Genomic DNA, 25567 nt, shown 5'->3' with positions numbered 1-25567 from the left:
AGGGCAGAGATAGAGAGAATCCCTAGCAGGCTCCACGCTGTCTGCACAGAGCCTGACTCAGTGCTCTATCTCACAAACTGAGATCATGACCTGAGCTGAAATCAAGAGTGGGATGCTTAACTGACTGAGCCACCCAAGTGCCCCCTGAGAATTGTACTTTTTGCATATGAATAAATCACTTAAATCATTTGCTCGTGGTAAAAAGAAAACTGCTCAATTAATTTCCGCGTGTTTCCTTAATGGTTAAGTCCTAGGTGGCTGCCACTTAAGCCATTGGAAACCTAAGAATCCATCTCATCTTTTCAACCTGTCTATGCTGGATAGCCATTTATCCCCAAAGTTGGTTCACCAAATAGCTAATTACACTCCATGGATTGTAGGATTCATATAGTGTTCACTACCATGTTAAGAAGGTAAGGAGAAAGACCTCCTAGGAAAACCAAACTGTCTGTATTGTATTTCCTCACATTTTCATGACATCATGTTAGCCAGTAGTGTATATAGGTAGTGAATAATTAACTAATGTATATTACATTTTCAGTGCATGTTTTTGAGGTTGTTGTTTTAAAGAGATTGACCAAAGGGTGCCTGGGTGGCTCAGTCGGTGAAATGTCCAACTTCGGCTCAGGTCATGATCTCGCGGTTCATGAGTTCAAGCCCCACATCGGGCTCTGTGTTGACAGCTCAGAGCCTGGATCCTGCTTCAGATTCTGTGTCTCTCCCTCTCTCTGCTCCTCCCCTGCTCACACTCTGTCTCTCTCCCTCTCAAAAATAAATAAACATAAAAAAAAATAGATTGACGTATGTTTGAAGTAGTTATTTGGGAGGTTGGGAAGGCATGTGTTAAGCTCATTTGAGGTTGATAATTTGAATAATTATAATGGTGCTAATCTGCTAGTGGTATTTCTCAAATATAGGCATAGAGAATGAGGATTGTTGAGTTTATATATGAGTGTACTTTTGCCAGAGGAATATAGTAAAAAGATTATGGGATAGAAGGACATAGGGCAATGAAAGTCTAGAAAAATACATTGTAAAATAAAAGCTGGTTGCCGAGAGAAGTTAAAGGAGAAAAGACTTGATTGTAAATGAAGAAATAGACACCTGTGAACTGGACACCTGTTTTAATAGGCATAACTTTAAGTTGGAAAAAAGGGAAATTGTATTTAGACTTGGTACTTAATATACTGATTTTGGAAGTACAACAGTTTGAGGTGGTAATTTAATTATGGAGTGACTGGCATATAAGGGAGAGTGCGTACAAATTTTGGAGACCAGGTCAATAAGAATTGAGAAGATGGTTCTATGTATTTTTAAGATTAGATTTGCTTTCTTATTGCTGAAAATCCAGAATAACAATGGCTAAGTAAAAGAAGGACTTGACTTCCTCATTTAAAACAAAGTCTGATGTTGGTAGTACCCAGTGTGTGCCAAATCCATGAAGTCTGCAGGGACCAAGGTGCTTTCCAGTTTCAGCTCTACAAGCCAGCACATGATTATTACCATTTGCAGGGTTGCGTTGTGATCTAAGGTATCTACTAGAGTTTCAGTCATACCATTTCTATTTTAGGCAGCAGAAGTAGAAGAGGGAAAGGGTCAGTGAAACCTTTCCCCAGCTGTCATTCCCCCTTTTAAGGTGACTTCCAGAATTCTCTTCCAACAACTTCTGATAATATGGTGCCAGTTTTAGTTACTTGGTCATATCGTGTTTTGAGGAATACTGGGAAATGTACTTTTGGCTAGGTACATTACAATGCCCTTAATAATAAAGGGGTCTCGTTAGCAAAGGAGGTAGGAAGAAAGAATGTGGGTAGGCAGTTAGCAGTCTCTGCCACAATTATCAATTATCCACGTGAACAGGAAAATTTTCAGTGATGGACACAGAAGGACCTTGAGGTCCTTGGGCAGTTACAGGCATTAACAAGATCAGGTGGAAGAGAGGGGCTTGAGCCCTAGACCAGTGTTTTTAGAAAACATGGAGAAAAAACTGTAAGTAGCAATGGAATGCACAGAAAAAAAACCATTATACTTGCCAGTCCCAAGATCCGAAGAATATAAGAGAATTTCTTGAGGTGACATCAAGGTTTAGTGAAGACAGGGAGAAGGAATCTGAGGACATGTAGGGGATTTTTCCAATTATAAAGCAGTAGCTCCAAGGGATATGGTAGAAGGAATGGGGCCCTGTGGAAGACGTAAGTGGTAGGTTGGGGTAAGAAAATATAGTTTATAGTTGAGAGGAGTAAGGATGCTGTGAGTAGTGATTCTTAACCTATCCATGAGTTTTTAAAAAAAAAAAAAATCTTTAATTATATTGTGTAAATTATAAATTATATTTGCATATTGATGTACTAATGTATTATAAAAACACTATATGTATTTTTAAAGATACAGAAACATAGAAACATAAAGAATGATATACAAATTATCAGTAGAAATGCTAATATTTTCTTTCCCACACTCCAGCTCGTTTTCTTGCCAATCCTTGGGATCATGTAGGTCCCAGAGGCTGCAGTTTCAATATAGCTTAGGGTGGGGACTCTATTAGTGTGACTATAAACAACCTGGCACGAAATTGATCCCTACTGCCAAGCAGAAGCCTTCCTCTTAAAAATAAGAGCAAGAATACTTAAAATTCTTGGTAGAATTTTGGCAATACCGTAAAACATGGCAAGATTAAATTTGGAGGAAGAAAAAGCATATTACCAGTTACAGATATTGTCATTTGTAAAGATGGCATTTGATCTGTGATTTCAGCAAATCAAATAGCCAGGAAATCTAAAAAATAAAAATATATTAAAGAGGGAACCACAGATCATTGGAGAAAGGAAGGATCATTTATTAAGTTTATTTGAGATTGGTGCCAGTAACTTGGGAGGAGAGGAAATGCAAGTAAAAGAGTTAAATTTGAAAAATTAAAATGTAGGAAAAACTAGAAAAATCATGTAAATGAGTACCAAGTCCCTTGGAGATAAAAGAACTTTTCCAAGCACAGAATTGACAAGAAAAAAAAAAATCACAAATAATAGCTTTGAGTACATAAATATTTCAAGCCTCTGTGTTTCAAATCAGCATTCAAAAATTGAAAGACGGCATGATATTTGCAGCCAATATGTTTTCCAAAGAGCTCATGTGATGTACTTTAGAAGAAAAAATGCAGCAAAAATGCTGGAAAAAAAAACCTGAACAGCTCACAAAGAGGAAGTCTTGGGGAGTTCAGTCACAGTCATAAGAAGAAAAGGAGTTTAAGGCGGGCACAGATCTTGATCAGCTCAAAAGAGATGTGACTGGTTTAAAAGGAAAAAGTGTTCAACCATGTTTTAAAAGGTGTGGGGGGAAGGGAGAGATGACTGAAACCTAACAGACAACATGCTAAAGAAATATGACTGGTTAAAAGAAAGAGAAGAAGAAGAAAATTTGGTCACATTTGTGACCAATGGATGTTTAAAATGATTGGGTTTTTTGCTTTTCAAATTAGAACCTGGTTTTGGGTCAAAGTGATACCCAGTGCTGGCTGGTGTGCAGGGAAAATGAAAACACCATGCTTTTTAAACTGTGTAGCAGTATAAATCTGTACAGTACTTTTGGAACTCCATTTTTTTCTTGCATAAAAACCTAGATGGATCAGACCCTTAAATTCGATATATGAAAATAAATACATTAATAAACATCAAACTCTGTATGTAACATGGAATAAACTAAAAGCCTAAGCATTAAAAAGTAGTTTCTTCAGATTAAGCTATTAAAATTAAAAAGAGAGAGTAAATAACTGCATATTATATATGTATATATATCTTAATATATTTTTAAAAGATATGATCGAGTAGACATAATTGAATTGGAAATCCTGAGAGTAACAGATACCAAGCCATGTTATAAAGCTCTAGTAAATAAAGCAGTGATAGGCCAGGAGACAAATGAAACAGGACAGACAGTATACAGAATTGGGCCCTTTTATCCCACGGAAGCTTAATATATGATAATGAATGTTAAAAGTGGCATTTCAGTCAGTGGGGCAGAATGAGCCATTCTTTCGTCCATGTACTTATCTATTCAGAAAATGTTTATCGAAGGCCAAGCATTATCCTACATGCCAAGCCAAGGGTACATCAGCAAACTGAGTAGACGAAAATCGCCATCATCACAGAGTTTAAATTTGAGTTGGAGTAGAGATAGTGGATAAATAAATAGAATATGATTACATGCTGAGGAAAAAAGTAAAGCAGGGAAGAGGGATGGTGTTCACAAGGTGCCATTTGAGGGGAAAACATTCTATTCCTCCTTTATACTGTGTAAAGAACTGCCACAAGACAATTTGTTAAAAAGCAAACAACAAAATTTGACAGTTTTATTGATAACTACTCCTAATTGATAAAGGGGAATATAGAGCTATGCAGTAAATATGCAGTACTTTCTTAGGAATGAAAATGAAAAATCACTTAAAATCCTGAGACTGATAGGAAGTTTAATAATATCAAACTTTCATGGGTTTGGGGAAATGAGTGCTTGTATATGTTGGTGATATAACGGCATATTGGTAATCTGTTTTGGAGGACAGCTTTAGAGTAGCTCTCAGAAGTGAAAAAAATACATATACTGTGACCCAGGAATTCCATTTCTTGATATATATTTGCCTCCGGGAACTCTTGAATGTATCACAAGAAGGTGTAGTAGCACAATATGATTTGTAGTCCTCAAAATCCAAGAACTACCTGAATGTGAATGTTGTGTCTGTCCACAGGGTGGAGCACTGTAGCACTATCACAGATTTCCAGGACATATTTATAGACTATAAGAGTAAATCACAGGTGGTATATGTATACACCAATGGTAACAACAACTACCACAGAACTGTTCATAGCTCCCATCAATGGGAAAGGTATTAGGGTCATGGTGTCACAAAGGTTTTTAGCTCTAGCCTTTCTCTAATTTTATTAACTTTTTAAAAAGAAAGGGTGTGTATTTTTTTTTTTTTGTATATATAAAAATGACTAAAACAGTTCTCCCTGTTAGCCTGAGCTCAAGATACATTTCCCAGTATTCTATCCCATATTATATATTTTATCAGTATCACTTAACTGGCACTTGGATGAGTGCTCTTGTGTAAGTGGTTATTTTTCTGAGTGCCTTAACTTGCCAATTAAATTATAGGCCTTTTGTCAGCTTAGGACCTGGTCTTTTTTTATTTTTTTTTTAATCATAATGTCAAAAAAGAAGGTCTTGGTAAAAAATACTGCTATTATCATTATGAATTTCTTGCATTCTTTGGATAATATTTGTGTGTTCTTTATTTTTGTAAATAAGATCTATAGTAAATCAAAGTTTTATTTCTAAATTCACTTAAATTTTAAATTATTTATTAGAACACATATTTTAAACATTCAGTAATAGAGGGGCGCCTGGGTGGTTCAGCCAGGTAAATGTCCGACTTCAATTCAGGTCATGATCTTGCGGTTGCAGTTCGTGAGTTCTAGTCCTGCCACATTGGGCTCTGTGCTGACAGCTCATAGCCTGGAGCCTGCTTCAGATTCTGTGTCTCCCTCTCTCTCTGTTCCTCCCCCACTCGTGCTCTGTCTCTCTGTGTCTCTCAAAAACAAATAAAAACATTTAAAATATTTAAACATTTAGTAATAGAAAGGAACATTAAAAAATGAGATTGTTCAAACCATCTTATTTTTCTTTGTAGGTCGTTTATATGCAATGCAAACTGGAATGAAGATTGATAGTAAAACTCCAGAATGTCGTAAATTTTTATCAAAGCTAATGGATCAGTTAGAAGCTGTAAGTTAAACACTGATCATCGATTTTCTGATTAATGTTTTAAGTGGCATTTTATTGCATTTGTGTATGTGTATTTTGCCATTTTAGTTCTTCCCCTTGACAGCAATCCACAAAGTTTTTACAGCTGAGAAAAAATTAGACGCAATTTTTTGTTTGTTTGTTTGTTTACATCTTACTGCTAAGGGAGTTAGTTGTAAGCATAAAGTAGTTTTCAGTGTCTTTGCATTTACCACTATATCTTGTTATTATAGATGTTATAGATGGCCTTTGAGTCATTTTTCACAGGTGACAGACCCTTTCTAACCTTACTTCATGCAGTCACATGGATGATTGATTTGAGAATTCTTAGATAGCTCTTATAATAATGAAACAGGCTATTTATTTAGTGAAAGGGACATTGAAGAAAATGGTATCAGTTGCCTGTAGTCTCTTTGTCTTACTTTCGGTACCAGGACACAAGATACTTTTCTGGTCCAGGCATTCTTCCCTGCTAGCAGAAATGTGGTAGGTGACTAATGTATGAGTCACCTTCTTGAACCATGATATAATTTCACAGGTTATACAGAGGCATCGATCCAGGGAAAATTGAATGGGTTTGAAGTACAGGAAGGCAGGGGCAGCCATAGTAATCCCTCTTAGTAATCAGGGCTCCACCCTGTGCCTCCTCTCCCAGCCGTCCTGGTTTCTCTTTTAACAATGTCAGGGTCTACTCCTCATTAATTCATCTCTTCAGAGGCTGTTATATTAATAGCTGCAACTTTTTATTTACTTATTTAATTATGTGCTCCTGCTCAGGAGAATTATAAATCTAAATATTTATTTGACTAGTTGCATTATTTATTTAGAGAGACAAAATTTCGATATATTAAAAATCAAAACATTTATAATAGTCAGCCCAGAGCTTTTATAAATGTTGAAAGTTATCCAGATCAAAGCCTTATTAGATTAAACAGCCATGGGCAGTAGGGTTATAACTTGATATGGGTATCTGGCCTTCTGACCCGGAATCCCTGTCATTGCAACTTTTAACCACTGATGGTGAACCTAGTGGCACCACTGATGGAAACCCAGCTGCCCTTGAAGGCTGTCTGTCCTACTTCTAACATGGGTTCTGTAAGTACAGGAAAAATTTGAGTACTCTTTTTTTGGAAGGTGGGGTTAGGAGAGGAGAAATATGTTCCACACATAACAATATATTTTTAAAATCCTGTCACTAATAGACTCTATAGCATATATCTCTTTATTAGTTTCACAGTATAAAAATAATAACTAAAATAATAGCTTACGGATAAGACAGAACTCAGAATAGTTCTTTATAGTAAGTGAAGTGTAAAATCACATTTATAAAGGGACTCGGCAGGAGTGTATTATTATCTAAATTGCACAGCAGGTAGAATAAGCATATTGCATGGTGAGAGCCCATCGGCCTGTGCTGTAATGTTTAGTGTATGTGCTGCCAAAGTGACCACTGAGCTGTAATGTTTAGATTGCAGTTAGTAAACTGAATGTATGATGCTTTTGCTGCCGATATTTCACGTTGAAGATGAGATGAAATGACATACTCCCACTAAATTTTTCTAGAATTAAATCTAGAATTGAAGCATATCGTAGTATGGATACAGTAAACTAGTGTTAGATGTGGGTTTTTTCTGTTTTTGATCAGGATAAGCATAGGGAAAACATTCTTAAATTCCAACATTATATCTCTTCTGGAACTTAAATTATTCTGTTGTAATTTTAAGGATATTTATTTTCCTGATTTTGTGAAAAATCCTGAAGCCTTTTTTAAATTTGATTTTTTACTTCATGGTGTCTTTGAGAAAAACCATTTTTAAACAGTAGTGTGGTACTCAGATCTAATATTTCAGAAAGTCATTTCATTCCAGTAGAACAGTCTGGGTAAGATGTAGGAACTTAATTTGTTGTGTTTAAAATATTTTAAATTATTGGGACACCTGAGTGGCTCAGTCGGTTAAGCATCTGAATCTTGATTTCAGCTCAGGTCACGATTTCACCATTGTAAGATCGACTCTACACTGACAGTGCAGAGGCTGCTTGGGATTCTCTCCCCCTCTCTCTGCCCCTCCCCCGCTCACTTTCTCCCCCTTCCTCTCTCTCTCTCTCTCTCTCTCTCTCTCTTTCAAAATAAATAAATAAATTTTAAGACATTTTAAATTATTGTATGTGTGGGAAAGGGATGTACTGACTGAAAATTTACAGTTGCGAATTGTGTTTTAACTTTGAGGTATTAGGCTAAATTTTAAAAACTTCTGTAATCCTAGTCTCAGTTTGTGATCTTATACTGTAGAAATAGATCTTTTTTTTTTTTTTTTACACAGTATCCTCTGAGTGATACTATTTTAGGATGTAATGATTTCCCTAATCTCATTTTTTATATTTGATAGAAGAAATTGAAATGGGAATAAATTAAAATTTTAAATTGTGATTAGGAATTCCTAATCATAAGAATTTCCCAATTCTGTTTTTAGGATACCTGATAGTATATTGACTATTATCTTGAAATATTGTCTGATGCTTTACATAGATAGTTGGATGTGTTATCTTTTTATTCTTGCTTATTTTGATTTTTAGAGCTAAATTATCCTTTCAGGTTATTATAAATATGTTTCTTCAAAATTTTGTAATCATTGGATTTTCTAAAAACCTTGGGCTGAGGGAGAGCAATTTTTATGAGATTTCATTGATCTACTGAAATGGGTGTAATTTTTAAAATATAAAATGATTATTAGGATTATAGGATTATTTGTACTTAAGTAGACTTCTTGTGAGTCCAAATCTTAAGCTTTGTACCTGATTTAATTTTAGCTTAAGAAACAGTTGGGTGATAATGAAGCTATTACTCAAGAAATAGTTGGTTCTGCCCACTTGGAGAATTATGCTTTGAAAATGTTTTTGTATGCAGATAATGAAGATCGTGCTGGACGATTTCACAAGTAAGTAAGGCAGAAAAATTAAATTAAACTTAAAAATTGAAATTACTGTGTAACTGGAATTATCCAGTCTTCCACTGAATGCTTTCAGACCTCTTGATTAATGATTTAGATTTTTTTTTTAATTACTTGTAGAATCTCAGAATGATTTTGAGTTACAAGAGCAATCCTGCCTTTTTAGAGAAAATTGCTGAAGGAAGAATACCAATGGCAGATTTATTTTTTCAGTGAATACTCTGCAAATAGCCATTATTTAACATTTGGTAAAATCTAAGAGTTGATTTTAGCCAACAACAGCCTGTTTCAGTGAAACTGATTTTTTTTAATTACCACAACCTGCCAAGTGAAATGATTTGTCATTATTTGAATAATAATGCAAAGAAATGAACGTAGCTTGATACAGATTTGGATAATACTATAATTGCATTTTTTAATGAAAAGTAGACTATAAAACTTTGCTGTAGTATATTTACTTATGAGTGTTGTTACTTTCCCCCAATACAGATTATAAAAGGAGCTTTGTTGTGGTCTTGAAATCTGATTTTATTTAAAACATTAATTTTTGACTGCTTTTATAAAACACTAGAATTTTTTTTCTTATAGTTACCTGACTAATTCTGCAGCTTAATGGTTTTCATTTAACTCAACCAGCTCTCTCTTCTTGTTTAGAAACATGATCAAGTCTTTCTATACTGCAAGTCTTTTAATAGATGTCATAACAGTGTTTGGAGAACTCACTGATGAAGTGAGTATGCATTCTTTATTGTTTTATTAGCTAAAGATTGGTATTGTCACGCTTTTTTGGTTTTGTTACTGCCTTGCTTAGTTACAGCAGCATGCCTATCAGAAATGCAGTGTAAGCAAAAAATGTTCCACTAGCTACATTTGTAAAAGTAAGAAGATGAAACATTTCTTAATAATATATTTTATTTTTAATAGTATATGTTCTTTACATCTAGTGTGTATTTTACAATTTGGCAAAAGCATAGCTACCGTATTGGGTATCGCGGGTTTAGGGTTTGATTTTATTAAGTGTTTAAATATTATTAATCCTGTATACTAGTAAATTTCTACACTGTTATTTCATCAATATACTGGGGGCAGAGACTTTTAGGACCTTCTTCCTATTTCATTTCTAGTCAGAAATATTATGATTTGTCTCATTGTAAAGTACCCATAGAACTTGATATTTTCTGAGATGCTTCATATCCATTTTATCATGTTGTTTCTCATAACCTCTAAGGTAAGTAGAGCATATATTCATTTTATACATGAGCAAATTGAGGCTAAGTGATGAAGTTATTGCTGTGAGTTCAGTGTTGTTTTCACTGTAGCAGACTTTACCATTGGCATGGAAATTGTGCTTTTTGAGAGGGGAGATATTAATCTAGAGACAGAAAAAAAAAAAACAGCTACAAATGTGACTGATAAAGCCATGTTATATTAGTGATTTGGAATTTATGAAGAACATTGCTTTCTGTGATGTGAGTTTTTTTCCAAATGATGAGCAGCTCATAGTATAAAGTTCAAAACAAAATGAAATATTATTTACGAGATGTTTGCATTTTCATAAAACAGAATAGAAAAACTGTGTAAAACATTATTTATGTTTAAAAAATTTTTTTTAATGTGTGTTTATTTTTGAGAGAGAGAAACAGAGCGTGAGCAGGGGAGGGACAGAGAGAGAAGGAGACACAGGATCCAAAGAACACTCCAGGCTCTGAGGTGTCAGCACGGAGCTGGATGCAGGCTCCAACTCACTGACCGTGAGATCATGACCTGAGCCGAATCGGAGGCTCAACTGACTGAGCCACCCAGGCGCCCCACCATTATTTATGTTTATATGTAAAATTAAGTTAAGCTCTGGGCTTGATGATTGTAAGCTAGGTTTTTGCATTGGCAGAGATGTACAGGACGTTTCAAGGTTCTGCCCAGTAAGGATCAGTTTTTTATTATGTGGAACTGTACTGTCTCTTTTATTTCAAAACATCAAGCATCCCTGGCCTTGCCCACATAGCATTTCCCAATCATTCAGATAACCAGAAGCCACCCCCAGATATTTCCAAAACAATGCCTAGGGTATGGGGCAATGCCCATTGTAAGTCAGTGTTTTTGAGTTTCCTTGAGACAAAGTAGTATAAGAGAAAACAGACTTGGAGTGTGAAACCTGAAATGCTTCTCAGTGGGTATCCCTTCTTTGTATTCTGAGGTCCCTATAGATCCACTCTGTTTTAGCTCCCTTTCCCATCTTTTATTGCTGATCTGATGTTCTTTCTGTTTTTCCGGTGTGTAGCACCATACTAGATACTTGAGGATACAGAAGTGGTTTAAACATGATGGTGGAATAGTCACGTTTAAAGCTTTAGATAGTTCAGTATGGTTTTGGAGAGTACCAGGTCGGTGAAGGAGAATAATGAGGCTTCAGATTAGACAAGTAAGTCATAAGACAGATCAGAAGGAAGATAGAAGGCCTGGAATCTTCAGTTAGTGGGTTTTTTGAATAAGGAACTATACTCGGGTGTGCTTTGTATGCTAGGAATCTGTAGAATGGACTAGCGGGAGGAAGAACTGCAAGTCATTTGATGAAAGAACTGTTAATTATTGTGGAACTTTGTACAAGGTAGGTTTTTTATTTGAGGAAAAACGATATGTTCAGATAGATTATAAAATTTGAGATGCAGGTATGACATCCACAAATAAATCAACACAAGACTCTTAGAAATAAAGACAAGATGGAGCGCCTGGGTGGTTCAGTTGGTTGAGCATCCAACTTCGGCCCAGGTCATGATCTTGCAGGTGGTGAGTTCAAGCCCCGCGTTGGGCTCTGTGCTGACAGCTCAGAGCCTGGAGCCTGCTTCAGATTCTGTGTCTCCCTCTCTCTGCCCCTCCCCTGCTCGTGCTCTGTCTCTCTCTGTTTCTCAAAAAATAAAACGTTAAAAAAAAAAAAAAGGAATAAAGACAAGAAATCTGCAAAAATAGAGGTGACAGTTCAAGTTAGATTATACAAACACTAGGGGAAGAAGATAGTTTGAAAGAGTAGATGGTCAAGTGAACATCCTAGTAAACACCTAGTGAAAATGCAAGAGGAAGATGTGAATTAAGAAATAGAGAAGTGGGGCGCCTGGGTGGCGCAGTCGGTTAAGCGTCCGACTTCAGCCATGTCACGATCTCGCGGTCCGTGAGTTCAAGCCCCACGTCAGGCTCTGGGCTGACGGCTCAGAGCCTGGAGCCTGCTTCCGATTCTGTGTCTCCCTCTCTCTCTGCCCCTCCCCCGTTCATGCTCTGTCTCTCTCTGTCCCCCAAAAAATAAATAAACATTGAAAAAAAAATTAAAAAAAAAAAAGAAATAGAGAAGTGAAGAAAGTCAAGATATGAGAGGTGAAGATCATGATAAGGCAGAAAAGCAGATCGAATTTGCCCAAGACTTCCAAAAGGACTGGCCTTGCTTCTCCCTCTTCTACTTACTTAGGGAAGCTGCTTTTGTTCCCGTTTCAGAAGAAAGACCACAGTCCTTTGAACTTTTAAATGCCAATTGTGAGGATCCCCAATAGTAGATAAAGTAATAATACAGGGGAAAAGAACAAAATGTCCAGAAGTCCTAAGTGAGTAATGCAGGTTTTTTTTTTTTTTTAACTTAAAAGATACATGGATACTTGCACATATAATTAGCATGAGGTTCATCTGCATTTCAGAAGAAAAATCTAGGTTTACATTTAGGTATCCCTAACAGAGAACAGCTTCCTTAGTTATTTGAATATAGTAACTAGGGCAGGGACTCTGAATATTTGGGTAAATGGGAGGGCTTCAGAAGGAGTTAGGGGAGATTGTTTAGAGACTGAAGATACTGAAGAATATATGTAGCAACAGAGTAGAGACACTTTCCCAAAATGTTGACGCTCTTTTCTTTCCCTGTCTCACCACCCAACCTGCTACCTAAGTTCTTCTGCCTTGCATTGGTACTAGACTCAAATAGCATCTGTGTTGGTGGTTAAAGGATCCAGGTAGCTGGAGGGGTCCAAGATGGTACAGAGAAAAGAAGTTAGGCATTCTAAGGCCAGCCTGAAAAGAAAGTGTTGTTAGTTATTTGATTGGGGTGAGGTTTATTCTTTCACCTTCACCATGTAAATTATGCATATTGATTGATTGATTAAAAGCAATCTTGTTTTTTAAGTTTATTTATTTAGAGAGACAGAGAGAAAGTGCCAGCGGGAGAGGGACAGAGAGAGAGAATCCCAAACAGGCTCCACACTGTCAGTGCAGGGCCCGATGTGGGTCTCGAACCCACATACTATGAGATCATGACCTGATCCAAAGTCAAGTCGGATGCTTAACTGACTGAGCCACCCAGGTGCCCAGTTGTGCACATTTAAATTGGGAAATGTGTGTACACACAATTTATGTGTAATTATATTTTCACTGACTTACATATGTTATGACATGCAAAGTTTGTACATCCATTGAAAGTTGTGCATATCAAAATCAACAAATTGCTTGACACACAGTGCTGACATTTCTCATATTCATTATCATACAGTGCTCTTATATGACTTGTGAACTGATTTTTGACCATGAACTAAATACAGAGAGTCGGCCAACAAGGAAAGTAAAATAAGGGTGAGACTGACTGTCCATCTGCCATTAACATAATGCCTAGGCCTACCAGTTTATTGGCATACTTGCAGATTCTCTTTTCTCTTACTTTTAATGTTGGATTTTTGTTTCATCATGTTCCATGTCTGCTAATGGCATCTTCATCATTATTACTGAGATTTAGGTGTTTCCAAATAATGGTTTGAAATGTCAGATAATTGTAGGTAAAGCTCCACTGAGTGCAATAGGGAGCAATCCATTCTGGCTGTGACTTTACCAGCTGTCACCAGTACAGATGAGCAGGATGGTGATTGGCATCAACCCTCTCCCCTACGTCTTCGTGGGTGTCCTAAGAAAATCTGAGGCTTGTACTTATTTACTTGTGATGTAAGCCCAGTATGCCTAAAACAAGACAGACTCTTATAACATTTCTTATTTCAAAATAACTGTTAAAAAGATGAGCTGTTTTAGGAGTGCCTGAGTGGTTCAGTCAGTTAAGCATCACGATTTCAGCTCAGGTCATGATCTCGCAGGCTGTGAGTTCGAGCCCCGCATCGGGCTCTGTGCTGACAGCTCAGAACCTGGAGCCGGCTTCAGATTCTGTATCTCCCTCTCTGTCTGCCCCTCCCCCACTCACGCCCTGTCTCTGTCCCTCTCAAAAACTGAATAAGACATTTAAAAAATTAAAAAAAACAAAACTGTTTCAAAAGCTATGGGTATAAACTGGCTACTTGAAGCATTTAGCAGTTTTAACTCATTCCCTCCTTTCCACTTCCACTTAGTTTCATCCACTTGAAAAACACTAGCAGGAAACAAGTGAGAAAAGAATGAGTTTAAGGATTTCAGGTAGGCAGATTTTTTTTTTTTTTAATATATACTCCTGTAGGTATAGTTCAGCATTCTATAACTTATTTGTTCATGTATAAGGTGAATGCAGTGCTGCATTTAACTAGATATATGCCAAAGCTTTTTAACAAATCTGCAGCTTTCCTCAGAAATACTTGTTTTCCTTGCTTCTCAAAGAATGCTGTTTTAAGAAATGCTAAAATCTATAACAACACAGTGGGGAGGAGAAAAGCATTATAATTGTCTCATACTTTTTATTTTGTATTTTTAAATTATCTTTTAACTTTATCATCTTTACAAACAAGGGAATGGTGGTTTTTAAATTAATGTTTTTTAAAGTTCTTAAAATGTTGTTTTGTTTTGTTTTGTTTTGTTTTTGTTTTTTTTTTTGCTATCCGCCCTGAAAATTTACTTTAAAAGTAAAGAGATAGTGGTTGTCAAACGCAAGCCCCACTCAACTCCAAACCAAGAAGTCATTTTACCTCTTTGGACTTGGTTTTTCTTCTGTAAACTGGGAGGCCAGCTCCACCAGTCTATGAGTATATGTGCCATGTGTGGGAGAGGTGCTGGGAAAAGGAGAATGAAAAACAGATGAAAAAGCAGACAAAATAAGGAGAGAAGCAAAGCAAAAATAGTTTTAGGTTAGAAGCTACAAAAGGAGGGGTGAAAAGCTAACTTACATCGTTACATAAATGAAAGTGGGAAGTAGACCCACTGAAAATATCACAAAGTACAAATTTCTAGTAAGAGGAAGGGAGAGGAAAGGGACCATTATCCGAGTGTTGTAACACAGAGAGTGGGCAAGCTGAACACCACCTGGGGCCTTCTGTATGCCATTTGTATGTGAAAATTTTGAGTCTTCTATAATGTATTGCCTTGCAGGGGGGACTTTGTCTCATTCTATCTACTCTTACATCTTCTTTGGCATTAAGTGTAAATTTCCACCCTGAGGAAAATCTCAGAGTAAAAAACAGAGGCTTTTTTGTACCATTAACATAACAGTGATTAGTTGGTACTTCAGATGTTGCTATAGTTTAGCTTTTCATTTTTCTGTCTATAGATGGAGATAAGGTTCAGACTTGTTTACACAGAACTTCTTTCCTAACTCTTCTAAAATGTAATAGATTTCATTTACTCACAGCATTTTTCTTGGTCTGTTCCCTGATAATTTTCATTTTAAATTCAGGTCATAGTTGCACAAAAGTAAAGTCTGTATCTTCTTTAGTTTTTGACTTTTTTTTTTTTTAATATTTTATCTGCCACCATTCTGTATCTTAACTCTGCTATCTCTGTTTTAGTTGTACCTGTTTAACTCTTTTAACTGTGCCTTCTATAATTCCATCTCCGTATTTAAATTTGTTGTTAAAATAAACTTCTGGCATTTCTGTAGCTACATGGAAATCAGTGTCCCAGTTTTAGCAATAGAATCACCAGAATATATATTAAAATTTTTAATTTTGTGTTTTAAAGCAAGGGATGTTTAAAACATAAATACTTTATTTTCCTTCTATGGTATCTTGTGCAGTCTGTTCATGACCAGTATTGTTGATAGACTTCTATTGTATTTTAGATTTGTTTCACTTCTTGCAGTGTTGAGGAGCAGACAGCATTTTGCCCTTTTTCCTTCATGGTCTTTGGTTTAGGTTTAATACTGCAGTTTAGGAAGAAAATAAAAATCGCAGGTAAAAGGTAAAAATACTATTCTTATCTATTGAGTTTTCTGCTAATTTGGGGGGGACTCAAATGAATATGGCATGTTTTCTTGCCCTCACGGAGCTTGTGTTCTAATTTGAAAAGAGAAGCAAACTAACTAATTATGAGGATATATGGTGTAGTAATGATAAAGTACAGGGAAGAGATTCCACTCCCGCCACTTGCCTGGCACTGTGCTTACACAATTTAGATTAACCTTATTTCAGCTTTTACAACTGAATTACAGTAAGAACACAAGTCAGAAAAATATAAGTACTTTGTCCCCAGATGCTGTGGCCCGGAACAGTATTCTCAAACTCTGATGAACATCCAGCCTTTTTTTTTTTTCTTTTTTTTTTTTTTTTTTTTTTTTTTACTTTGTACTTTCCATTATGTTGCAGAGTGATAGTTTCGTAAAATACAAGTAATAATTGAATTACTAGAAAGGTGAAATTTAAAAAAGATGTGTAAGGGGCACCTGAGTGGCTCAGTCAGTTGAGCATCGGGCTCTTGATTTTGACTCAGGTCATGATCCCAGGATCCTGGGCTTGAGCCCCACGTTGGGCTCCACGCTGAGCAGAGCACGGTGCCTGCTTGAGATTCTCTTTTTCTCTCCTTCTGCCCTTCTCCCCCAGTCACAAGCTCTCTCTCTCTCTAAAATAAAAATTAAAAACAAAAAAAATTTTAAAAAGACATATAAAGTACAAGCCTAATTTGTTATAAGTTTCCTAAATACTCTGAATTTCTGTACTATCCTGTCACAAACTGGTAAACAGTTTGCACACCCGTACTGGGTGTCTTTTGATTGGCACTGATCATTGGCTTCTCTTGAAGCCCCAGAGAATCCTGTTTATATCCTGATCTGACTCTCCCTGCTCAGAAAACAGAGCTTTGCAACCTTACCGCAGTGATTATATATATGAATAGCAGGCTGGGAAGGAGATAATCTGTCTAAAGTATCCATTTGCACTAGAAGGTTCTAAATTAAGCAACATCTTATTGCTAACCTAGAAACCATGGTGGATCAGGAGTAATTTATCTAATTACAAAAGCATGTGTTCAGTACATACACCATACCTTAGGTTTTTATACTTTTACTGTATGTACACTGAAGGTCCCAGCAATTATAATAACAAACAAAAATATGAGGGTAGTATCTCTTACTAGAGTAGGAATTCCATATATTTTGTATTTGTTTCTGTGTAATAATTGCCAAGAAGTGTGTGCACCTCATATTCATTTAATTGTGAATGAATAGAGTATGTTTGCATGTAGTGTTAGTACAATGTGACTAAGAATGCTACAGGCATTGGCTTCAGAATTCCATACGCACTTCATCACTGTGTTACTTTGGTAAGTTATTTGATTTATATAAGCCTGTTCCTATGTTTGTAAGGTGAAGAAAATTATAATAGTTATTCTTTCAAGTTTTTCTAGACTTCAAATGAAAAACCGCATGTAAAGCCTTTAGCAAAGTGCCTAGCATATAGTAGATGCTTAAAAAACATTAGTTTTTGCTTTCACTCCTTGATGGATAATGTACTGTACTATATTTATAAAGGGCATCAGCAAATACATGGCAGTTTTAATGCAAACTATCCTAAATTGCTCAATCTTATGTATTTACTTAAGATGAATTTATGCCTTATTATACAGAAATACTTATTATACAGAAATAAGTAGGCATTATATATCATTACCACTATGTTTGGAGACCCATCATGTGCAGTTGGAGTCCCAAGAAAGAGAGTAGAAAGAAAATATAGAAGAAAAACTATTTATAGAAATAAATGACCATAGATTTTCTAAAATGAATCCAACAAAGTCAGTGAACCCTAAGTAAAATAAATACAAAGAAAACCATACCTGAGAACATTTTGGTCAAACCAGTAAGTTCAGTGATGGAAGGGAAAATCTTGAGAGAGTGATCTTGGGAAATAATACATTGTACAAGGGATAATGTGCTTTGAAGGTAACAGTGCTTTGAAGGATAGTTGACTTCTCATTTTTTGAAAAAGTAGTGGCAAAAAGATAATGAAATTCACATATTTAAAGCACTGAAAGGAAAAAGGAAGAAAAAGCAAGGAAAAAAACCCTGTCAGTGTAGAATTCTGTATAGAGCAAAGCTATCCTTCAAAAAATGAAGGTAAAATAAAGGACATTTTCAGGCAGGTTAACTCACTGCTAGCAAATCTGCTCTAAAGAACTAAAGAACAGCAGAAAGAAAGTTTCTTTGGCCTGAAGGAAAATGATACCAGATGGCAGCTTGGATTTCCAGGAAGGAATGAAGTACACTGGACATAATATGTAAATAAATATATTTAAAAGACTATATATAATTTTTTCTCTTCCTTCATTTCTTTAAAAGATCTATGCCTATTTAAGTAAAAAATTATTATAACTATATATACATATTTGGTAAACCCAAAAGAAGGCAGATAAAGGGAAGAGAGGAAAGTAAAAACAGGTGGGAGTAATATAAAACAATTTAGCAAATTTTAGGCCTAAATATGGCTATATCAATACATACTGTAAATGTAAATGGACTAACACTCTAAAAGTAGAGACTGTCAAACTATATAAAAAAGCAAGCTATAATTTTATACTGTTTACAAGAGACACTTTTTAAGTACAGAAACATATTTTGAAAATGAAAGGACAGAAAAAATACTGAATGCCAATACTAAATAAACAAAATTCCTGGTGAAATATTAATATTAGACAAAGCAAACTTTAAGAAGATGTGTTAGTAGAGGTAAAATGGGACATTTTATAACAATAAAGGGTTCAGTTCATCAACAAGGTATTATAGTTATAGATGTGTACATACTAAGTTGTAATCTACATAAAACAAACATTAACAGAAATAAAAATATAGAAAAATTCATAATCACAGTTTCAGATATTAACACCCCCAGTTATCATTAGAATGAGTAGTTTAAAAACAGTAAAATTAATAAAGACTGGCCAAATATTGGTTAGAATGTAGAAAAAATAAGAGCTTTCATACATTGCTTGGTGAAAATGATAAATGTTATAACCACTTTGGGAAAAGATTTGGCATATTTTTATGAAGTTAAATATACACCTACCCTTTTACCCAGCAATTCCTCCTTGGTATTTATCCAAGAGAAATGAAAACTTATGTCCAGAAAAAGACTTGTTCAAGAGAGCTCATAGGAACTTTATTCATAATAGCCCAAAGCTGGAAAGATCCCAGATGCCTACCAACCTATGAATTGATCTCAGCTGTTACTGAGATGTAAAAAGGTACTGCCGATATACCCTGCAACACGGATGGATCTTAAAAAGATTATGCTGAGCAAAAGAAGACTCAAAAGAATGCAAACTGTGATTCCTTTCATATAAAGTAGTACAATATACAAATTTATTCTAGTGAAAAAGTTAGGGTTTGTGTCTGTGTATGTGTGTGCAAGGGCAAATTGATCTGGAAAGAGATATAAAGGAAACTTCTGGGGAACTAGAAGTATTCTATTTTGATAGGAGTATGTTTTATATAGGTATATCTATTTGTCAAAACTCATATACAAGATTTATGCATCTCAAGGTGTATCACTATTACTGCAAAAAAAAGTTAAATATTGAACTATTATTTATAGGTTTGGTTTTTCTTAATGGTATTAGGTTGGCAATTCCAAAATTGCTTATTCTGTAATCTAGGATGGAGCATAGGAGTAGATATACATTGAGAGAGCCAGTTTTCTCACTTCTGGGGAAAGAAGTTACAATAGGATGGGAGAAGACCAGATTGTGTTATGCTGTTGGGTTGGAATTGGAGATGTCCATATTATTTGTGCTTATTAAATATATTAGATAAATAGAGCAAAATGGATACATGTAGTATAGTAATTGTGTAGTAGTATAGGTAGTATATATACTATAAATGTATGTATAATATATGTATTTGTGTATATACACATATCATACATACATAGATGTGTGTATGCATGCACATAAAATATAGTTCTTATAAGGGACCTAGAAGCAATGATGCACCAATAGCAATGAGAGTACCCCAGTGTCTGATTTGGGGTTCTAAATACTGTTCATCTATAAAAGGAACCAGGACTCTTATAGAAAGGCTGAATCTAGGACTGGGTCAGGGAAGACACTAGATGAAGCTGGTCCTTTGTCTTGTGCTAGAAAATAAAATGTTTATATGATCTTGGGAACATGTCAAAAGGATCCAGAAACCAACTGGAAAGGGTTTCCACTGTCCATGCTGGGGACAATTTGAGAATCAAAATGAGAATGATATTAGTGATAACTCAATGAATAAAATAAGAATCAATGGGTCTGTACTGAAACATACAATGAAATACATGAATGAATGAATGAATGATGGAAAAACAGAGAAGGCCTTTTACAGTAGAATTCTAATAAATGTAGAAAAATGATAAAGGTAGAAATAATCGGGTTTAAAACGAATGGGTGGGAAGTTTGATGAAGAGTGAGGTATTTCTGTTAGTTTCTAAATGTCTCCTCTCAAACTGCGTACTAATTTTAAAGCAGAAAATAGTCTCAATGGAGAAACCTGTGTGACATCACTTTAACCAAGTTCTCAAATCTAACACAACCAGTATTGGAACCAACCAATACCATATGCCTTCTAATAAGATGAAGTGAAAAAGACAAACATCACTTCAGTGCTAATCCTGCTAAAAATGCATAACCTGAACCTAATCATAAGGAGATATCAGACAAATCCTAATAAATACATGCTTTACAACTTAGGCTGTTTTGTTTTGTTTTGTTTTGTTTTGTTTTTTAATGTTGAGGTTGAGAAGCAAACACTAACAAAGGCTGGCGGTTCCAGATTAAAGACTAAAAACACATGACAACTAAATAATTCAAGCTTCTTAAATGATATAAACCCAGAAGAGGAATAACTACTGGGGGCATTAATAAAATTGACAGAATTTGTTGGAACTGTGGATCAGAGAATATTCTTATATAAGTGTTAAATGTCCTGATTTTAATAACCATTGTGTATAAGATTGTCCTTGATCTTAGAAAATGCACAATTGAAGGGTAAGGGGCACAGTGACTTCTGACTTACTCCTAAATGGTACAGAAAAAATATATATATATATAAATAAGCAATTTGCATATTGATATATGCATAAATATGTGTATATTAATGGATTGATAAAATGTAAACAATTGGGGCATCTAAATGAAAGGTATATGAGAGAGTGTCTTGTAAAACTTTCTTTTAAGCTTCATGAAGTTGTGTAAAAAATTATTTCACAAAGCTGTGTGTGTGTGTGTGTGTGTGTGTGTGTGTGTGTGTGTGTGTGTCTATATATATGTATTTTAAGATAATTTTGGTTCTTTCTTACCCCAGTGGATTAAGTATTAAACAGTTAATAATCATACCTTCTTTGAAAATCTTTTGGCTAATTTGAATGTACATTCCAAATATTATAAAACTAGGATAGTTAAATTTAAGTATTTGTGTATTATAGTTTTGTATATTTATTTATGTAAGTACATGTAAATTTAAATGTTTATGTATTATGGGTATGATTTTTTGGTACAGTTTTATAAAATTCTAGTTGTTTTGAAAAATATAAAAGTAGGGGCGCCTGGGTGGCTCAGTCAGTTGAACCTCCAGAATTTCGGCTCAGGTCATAGTCTCACGGCTTGTGAGTGCAAGCCCCTCATGGGGCTCTGTGCTGACAGCTCAGAGCCTGGAGCCTGCTTCGGATCTGTGTCTCCCTCTCTCTCTACCCCTCCCCCACATGTGCTCTGTCTCTCTCTGCTTCAAAAATAAATACACATTAAAAAAAAAGAAAAATATAAAAGTATAAAAATGTTAAATATATCTTAATACATGTAATATTTGTGCATGTAATTTGTGATTATAAATACTTCAGTGTTTGAGTCATTGTGGTAATAAATTTGTTGAATGTGTGTTTTTCAAGCATTTCTCATTGTATTTTGTCCAGTGTTCCTGGGAATTTAATAGAGCCCTTGTTTCTATACTATATTTGGGAGCATCGAGGGGCTAAGTATAAATATATTATCTGTGGTATTGCCACAGAGTTAGAGATTATTCCTCTCCTTTGTATCATTAAGTGCTTTGAAATGTTATGAAAGCTATGGATTCTCTCCCATGCATTTGTGCATCACATTTTTGCATATTATTCTGCGAGTTTCATAGACACCCTCTACCCTAACCACTGACCCTTCTTTGCAAGCCCAAGTCAAACTGCATACTCGAATGTAATATTCACATTTATTCCTTAGTGAAAAATGTTTCATTCCAGTTTAGTGTTTTTCGTAGTATAGTTCCAAGACAGCCACCTTCAGAATCATTTGGGGTATTTGATTTTAAAAAAACATGTATTTCAGAATCTAGTATCCTATCATTCATCAAATATTTATTAAGCTCTACTATATATCAAACATGGTTCTAGGCACAAGTAATGCAGCAGTGAATAAAATCCCTGTCCTCGTGGGAATCATATTTCTCTGGTGGAGACAGACAATGAAAAAATGAATAAATAAAATACATAGTATGTCAGATGGCAAGTGCCATGGAGAAACTCAAGGTAGAGATAGGAAGGTCTATTTAAAACAGGTGGTTGGCGATGGCCTCACATTCAGCAATATTTAACAATGCCTTGAAAGATAAAGGGAATGAAATACAGAGATGTTCAGAAAGAGGCAAGAGAAAGTACAAACCTTTTGAAATAGTAAAGGAGGTCTGTTCAAGTTCAGGTAGTAGCAGTGAAGACTGGCTGAATCTGGAGTGAGAGAGATTAATAGGAGGTAAGGCTGGGGGAGGAGGAGTTCAGTGAGAATTGATAGGATTTAAGTGCTATTTTTAAAGTATTTCTTTCATTCTAATGGTCAAGTGTGGAAGTAGGGAGACCCATTAGTTCATTACTAAATAATCAAAACCAGAAGTAGTACTGGCTCAGACCAGAATTTGCAGTAGTAGATGCTGAGAAGTGGCTGGACTCTGGATATATTTTGAACAGAGAGCTAACAGACTCTAAAAGATTTGTTGGTAGATTGTAAGAGAAATAGAGGACTAAAAATGACTCCAGTGGTTTGGGCTTGAACAACTGCAGGAATGGAGTTGCCATTTACTGGCATATGGAGGAACAAATTTAGTAGGAAAAGATCAGAAGTTGGTGTTGAACTTTGAATGTTTTCAACTATCTGCCATACAAGTGAAATGTGCGGTGAATATAAGTCCTGACTTTCACAAGACAGAACTGAGCAGAAGATATGAATTTGGGAGTTGGCCACCTAACGTGGTACTTAAGGCCATAAGAGTAGATGAGATCCTTCAGGTAAAGTGTCAGAAGAGAAGATGAGAAGTCCAAGCAAGAACTGAAGCCTCTGGCCTTCCCCACCCTGGAGCTAGAATCAGGAGCACCCTGCCAGGCAATGAAAACCAGATGACCTTGATAACCCGGAAACCAAGTGAAAGGAGGTTGCAAAGAGGAGGAAGTGCTCAACTTTTCACTCTGATAGAGTCAAGTAAGATGATCTCTAAACTCTGGATTTTGCAAGAGAGAAGTAATCTTGTAACCCAGACAAAAGCAAGAACTTGACTGGGTGGGCTCAAGACCAAAATCCAAGAGGAAGAATTGGAGCATTCTTTTTCAAAGTGGCTTTTTGGTATGCTAATAGAGAATGTTTTCATAAGATTTCCCATAGTTTAGGCTAAGAAGTTTTGTTACTGTATCTTCATGGGATTCTTACATGCACCAGGTTTGAGAACCCCTGCTGTAGCCTGTGCTTGGTATTTGCTAACCATTCTTCAGTGTAACAAGCGCAAATGATTTAAAAATTAAATGGAAATTCTACTTACCACTGTTGACTCTAGTGGCCCAAATTTGCAGTTGTCAGTGATTCTCATCAATCCTGTAACAAAACAGGAACTTAAAGGCCAAGGACAAAAGTAAAAGTTCTTTTTGTAATTCCTGTTTCCCAGAAAGGATGTCTAATTAGCCAAAAAGAGTTAAAAGATGTCAAAAATATTGACATCTTGAAAATTTCCTCTTAAAACATTGTTTTATATCTAGCATCCTTTATTTTAAAGAAAATAAAATTAAAAAGCAAATTCGTTTTAACAATTGCCAAAATTTTCTGTATTACATATTATAAGCTCCAGGTTGCAGGGGTGTTTTGAAAACAGTGCAGAATAAAAAACAAACTGTTGTATGGATTTATCTGCTCTGGGGAAATGTTTTTTTTTTTTTTAATTTTTTTTTTTTCAACGTTTATTTATTTTTGGGACAGAGAGAGACAGAGCATGAACGGGGGAGGGGCAGAGAGAGAGGGAGACACAGAATGGGAAACAGGCTCCAGGCTCTGAGCCATCAGCCCAGAGCCCGACGCGGGGCTCGAACTCACGGACCGCGAGATCGTGACCTGGCTGAAGTCGGACGCTTAACCGACTGCGCCACCCAGGCGCCCCGGGAAATGTTTTTTTAATGTATATACTAAAATGAAGCCATCTTAGGTTAGCATAACACTTTTAAACTTCACATACTAATGAAAGAACCCAATGTGGTTTAAATATTTACACTATTTGTACTATGATATTAGGAATGAAGGAACCTCCTGAGGTTAACACAATACAACTTAACCCAACTCAGTCTTTAGCATTAAATTATTTCATGCCAAGAATAATCTGTCCTAGTCTTAAAGCTGAAGAAGGCAAATTAAACTTTCTTAAGCAATTTATTCATTTTCTTTCAAAGGGGTCCTCTTTATATATACCAAAGTACAACCTATATAACATGCATTAAGTAGCTGACCTTTTAAAGCTAGTGTTCCCTTATTTCATATATTCCTAAGTTGCAAAGTGCACTGTGCTAATTATAGTTTATTAAGGCAGCCCTGAATCGAGTGGTTGGCTTCACTGCAAAATAGTGTGATCTTGGGTAAACGATTTACTTTTGTATTGCCATTTCCTCATATTTATAATAATGGGATTGCAGAATCCTAAGAGAGAAAGGCGAAGGAAAGATTACAGACTTTGGGTAGTACAAGTGCCACGTGTAGTAATGGAAGTTATTGCCCAGCTTTCACTTTGGATTCCAAAGTTCACACCTACTTTGTTCATCGTTATCCCCAGCACTTAGCATAGTGCCTGACTTGAATAAATGATAAATTATGTGTTGACTTGCTGGTATTCAGGGAGCCTGATAAGGAAGTAAACATTTGAACTGAGCCTAAGGAGACTTTTGTCAGAAGAGGAAACCATCTTAGATAGGGAGACTAGCATGAGAAAACACTGTAGGTGAGCCAGTCCTATCTGGACTCTGACCTTTTGTGTGATGAAAATGAGAACCAAACAGAAGAGAAATAGAGACTATTTTCTCTAGAGTAACTGTGAAGAAATGAAAACTTTAAATGTGGATGCTTCTTTTGAAGAGCTTCTTTGTGAAGTAGAATAAATTATAATCATACCTGGAAGAAAATGGAAACCCTGTACAAAAGACTTTTTAGTAGAATATATGAGGATTGTTTGATAAGAAAAGGGAAATCAAATATGGTACGAATTCAGTAATCTGGGAGTTAACTTTTTTTTTAGGTATCCATATACTTACCTGTAGTAGTATCTAGATCATTTTGTATAAAAAACTAAGTATCTGTGCTGTGTGCAGTATTTCTATTTATTGGCGACTCAGTGGATCTTTGCAAAAGGCAAATTATAATTG

General features: G+C 35.6%; 1 protein-coding gene across 1 annotated transcript in view; it reads left to right on the top strand.

Annotated features, from left to right (window-relative positions):
* VTA1 (vesicle trafficking 1) overlaps positions 1-25567 on the top strand; it is a 68244-nt gene that overhangs the window by 15629 nt on the left and 27048 nt on the right. Inside the window, exons 2-4 of the mRNA XM_047102228.1 lie at positions 5684-5778; positions 8605-8732; positions 9399-9474. Coding sequence (XP_046958184.1) covers positions 5684-5778; positions 8605-8732; positions 9399-9474 — 299 coding nt within the window. The remainder of the gene's footprint in view (positions 1-5683; positions 5779-8604; positions 8733-9398; positions 9475-25567) is intronic.

This window comes from Lynx rufus, unplaced genomic scaffold (genome assembly GCF_022079265.1).
Source record: "Lynx rufus isolate CCGP_SWC_20201006 ecotype Redwood Valley unplaced genomic scaffold, mLynRuf1.p SCAF_6, whole genome shotgun sequence".
NCBI lineage: Eukaryota > Metazoa > Chordata > Mammalia > Carnivora > Felidae > Lynx > Lynx rufus.
This window is presented reverse-complemented; position numbering and strand designations above follow the sequence as displayed.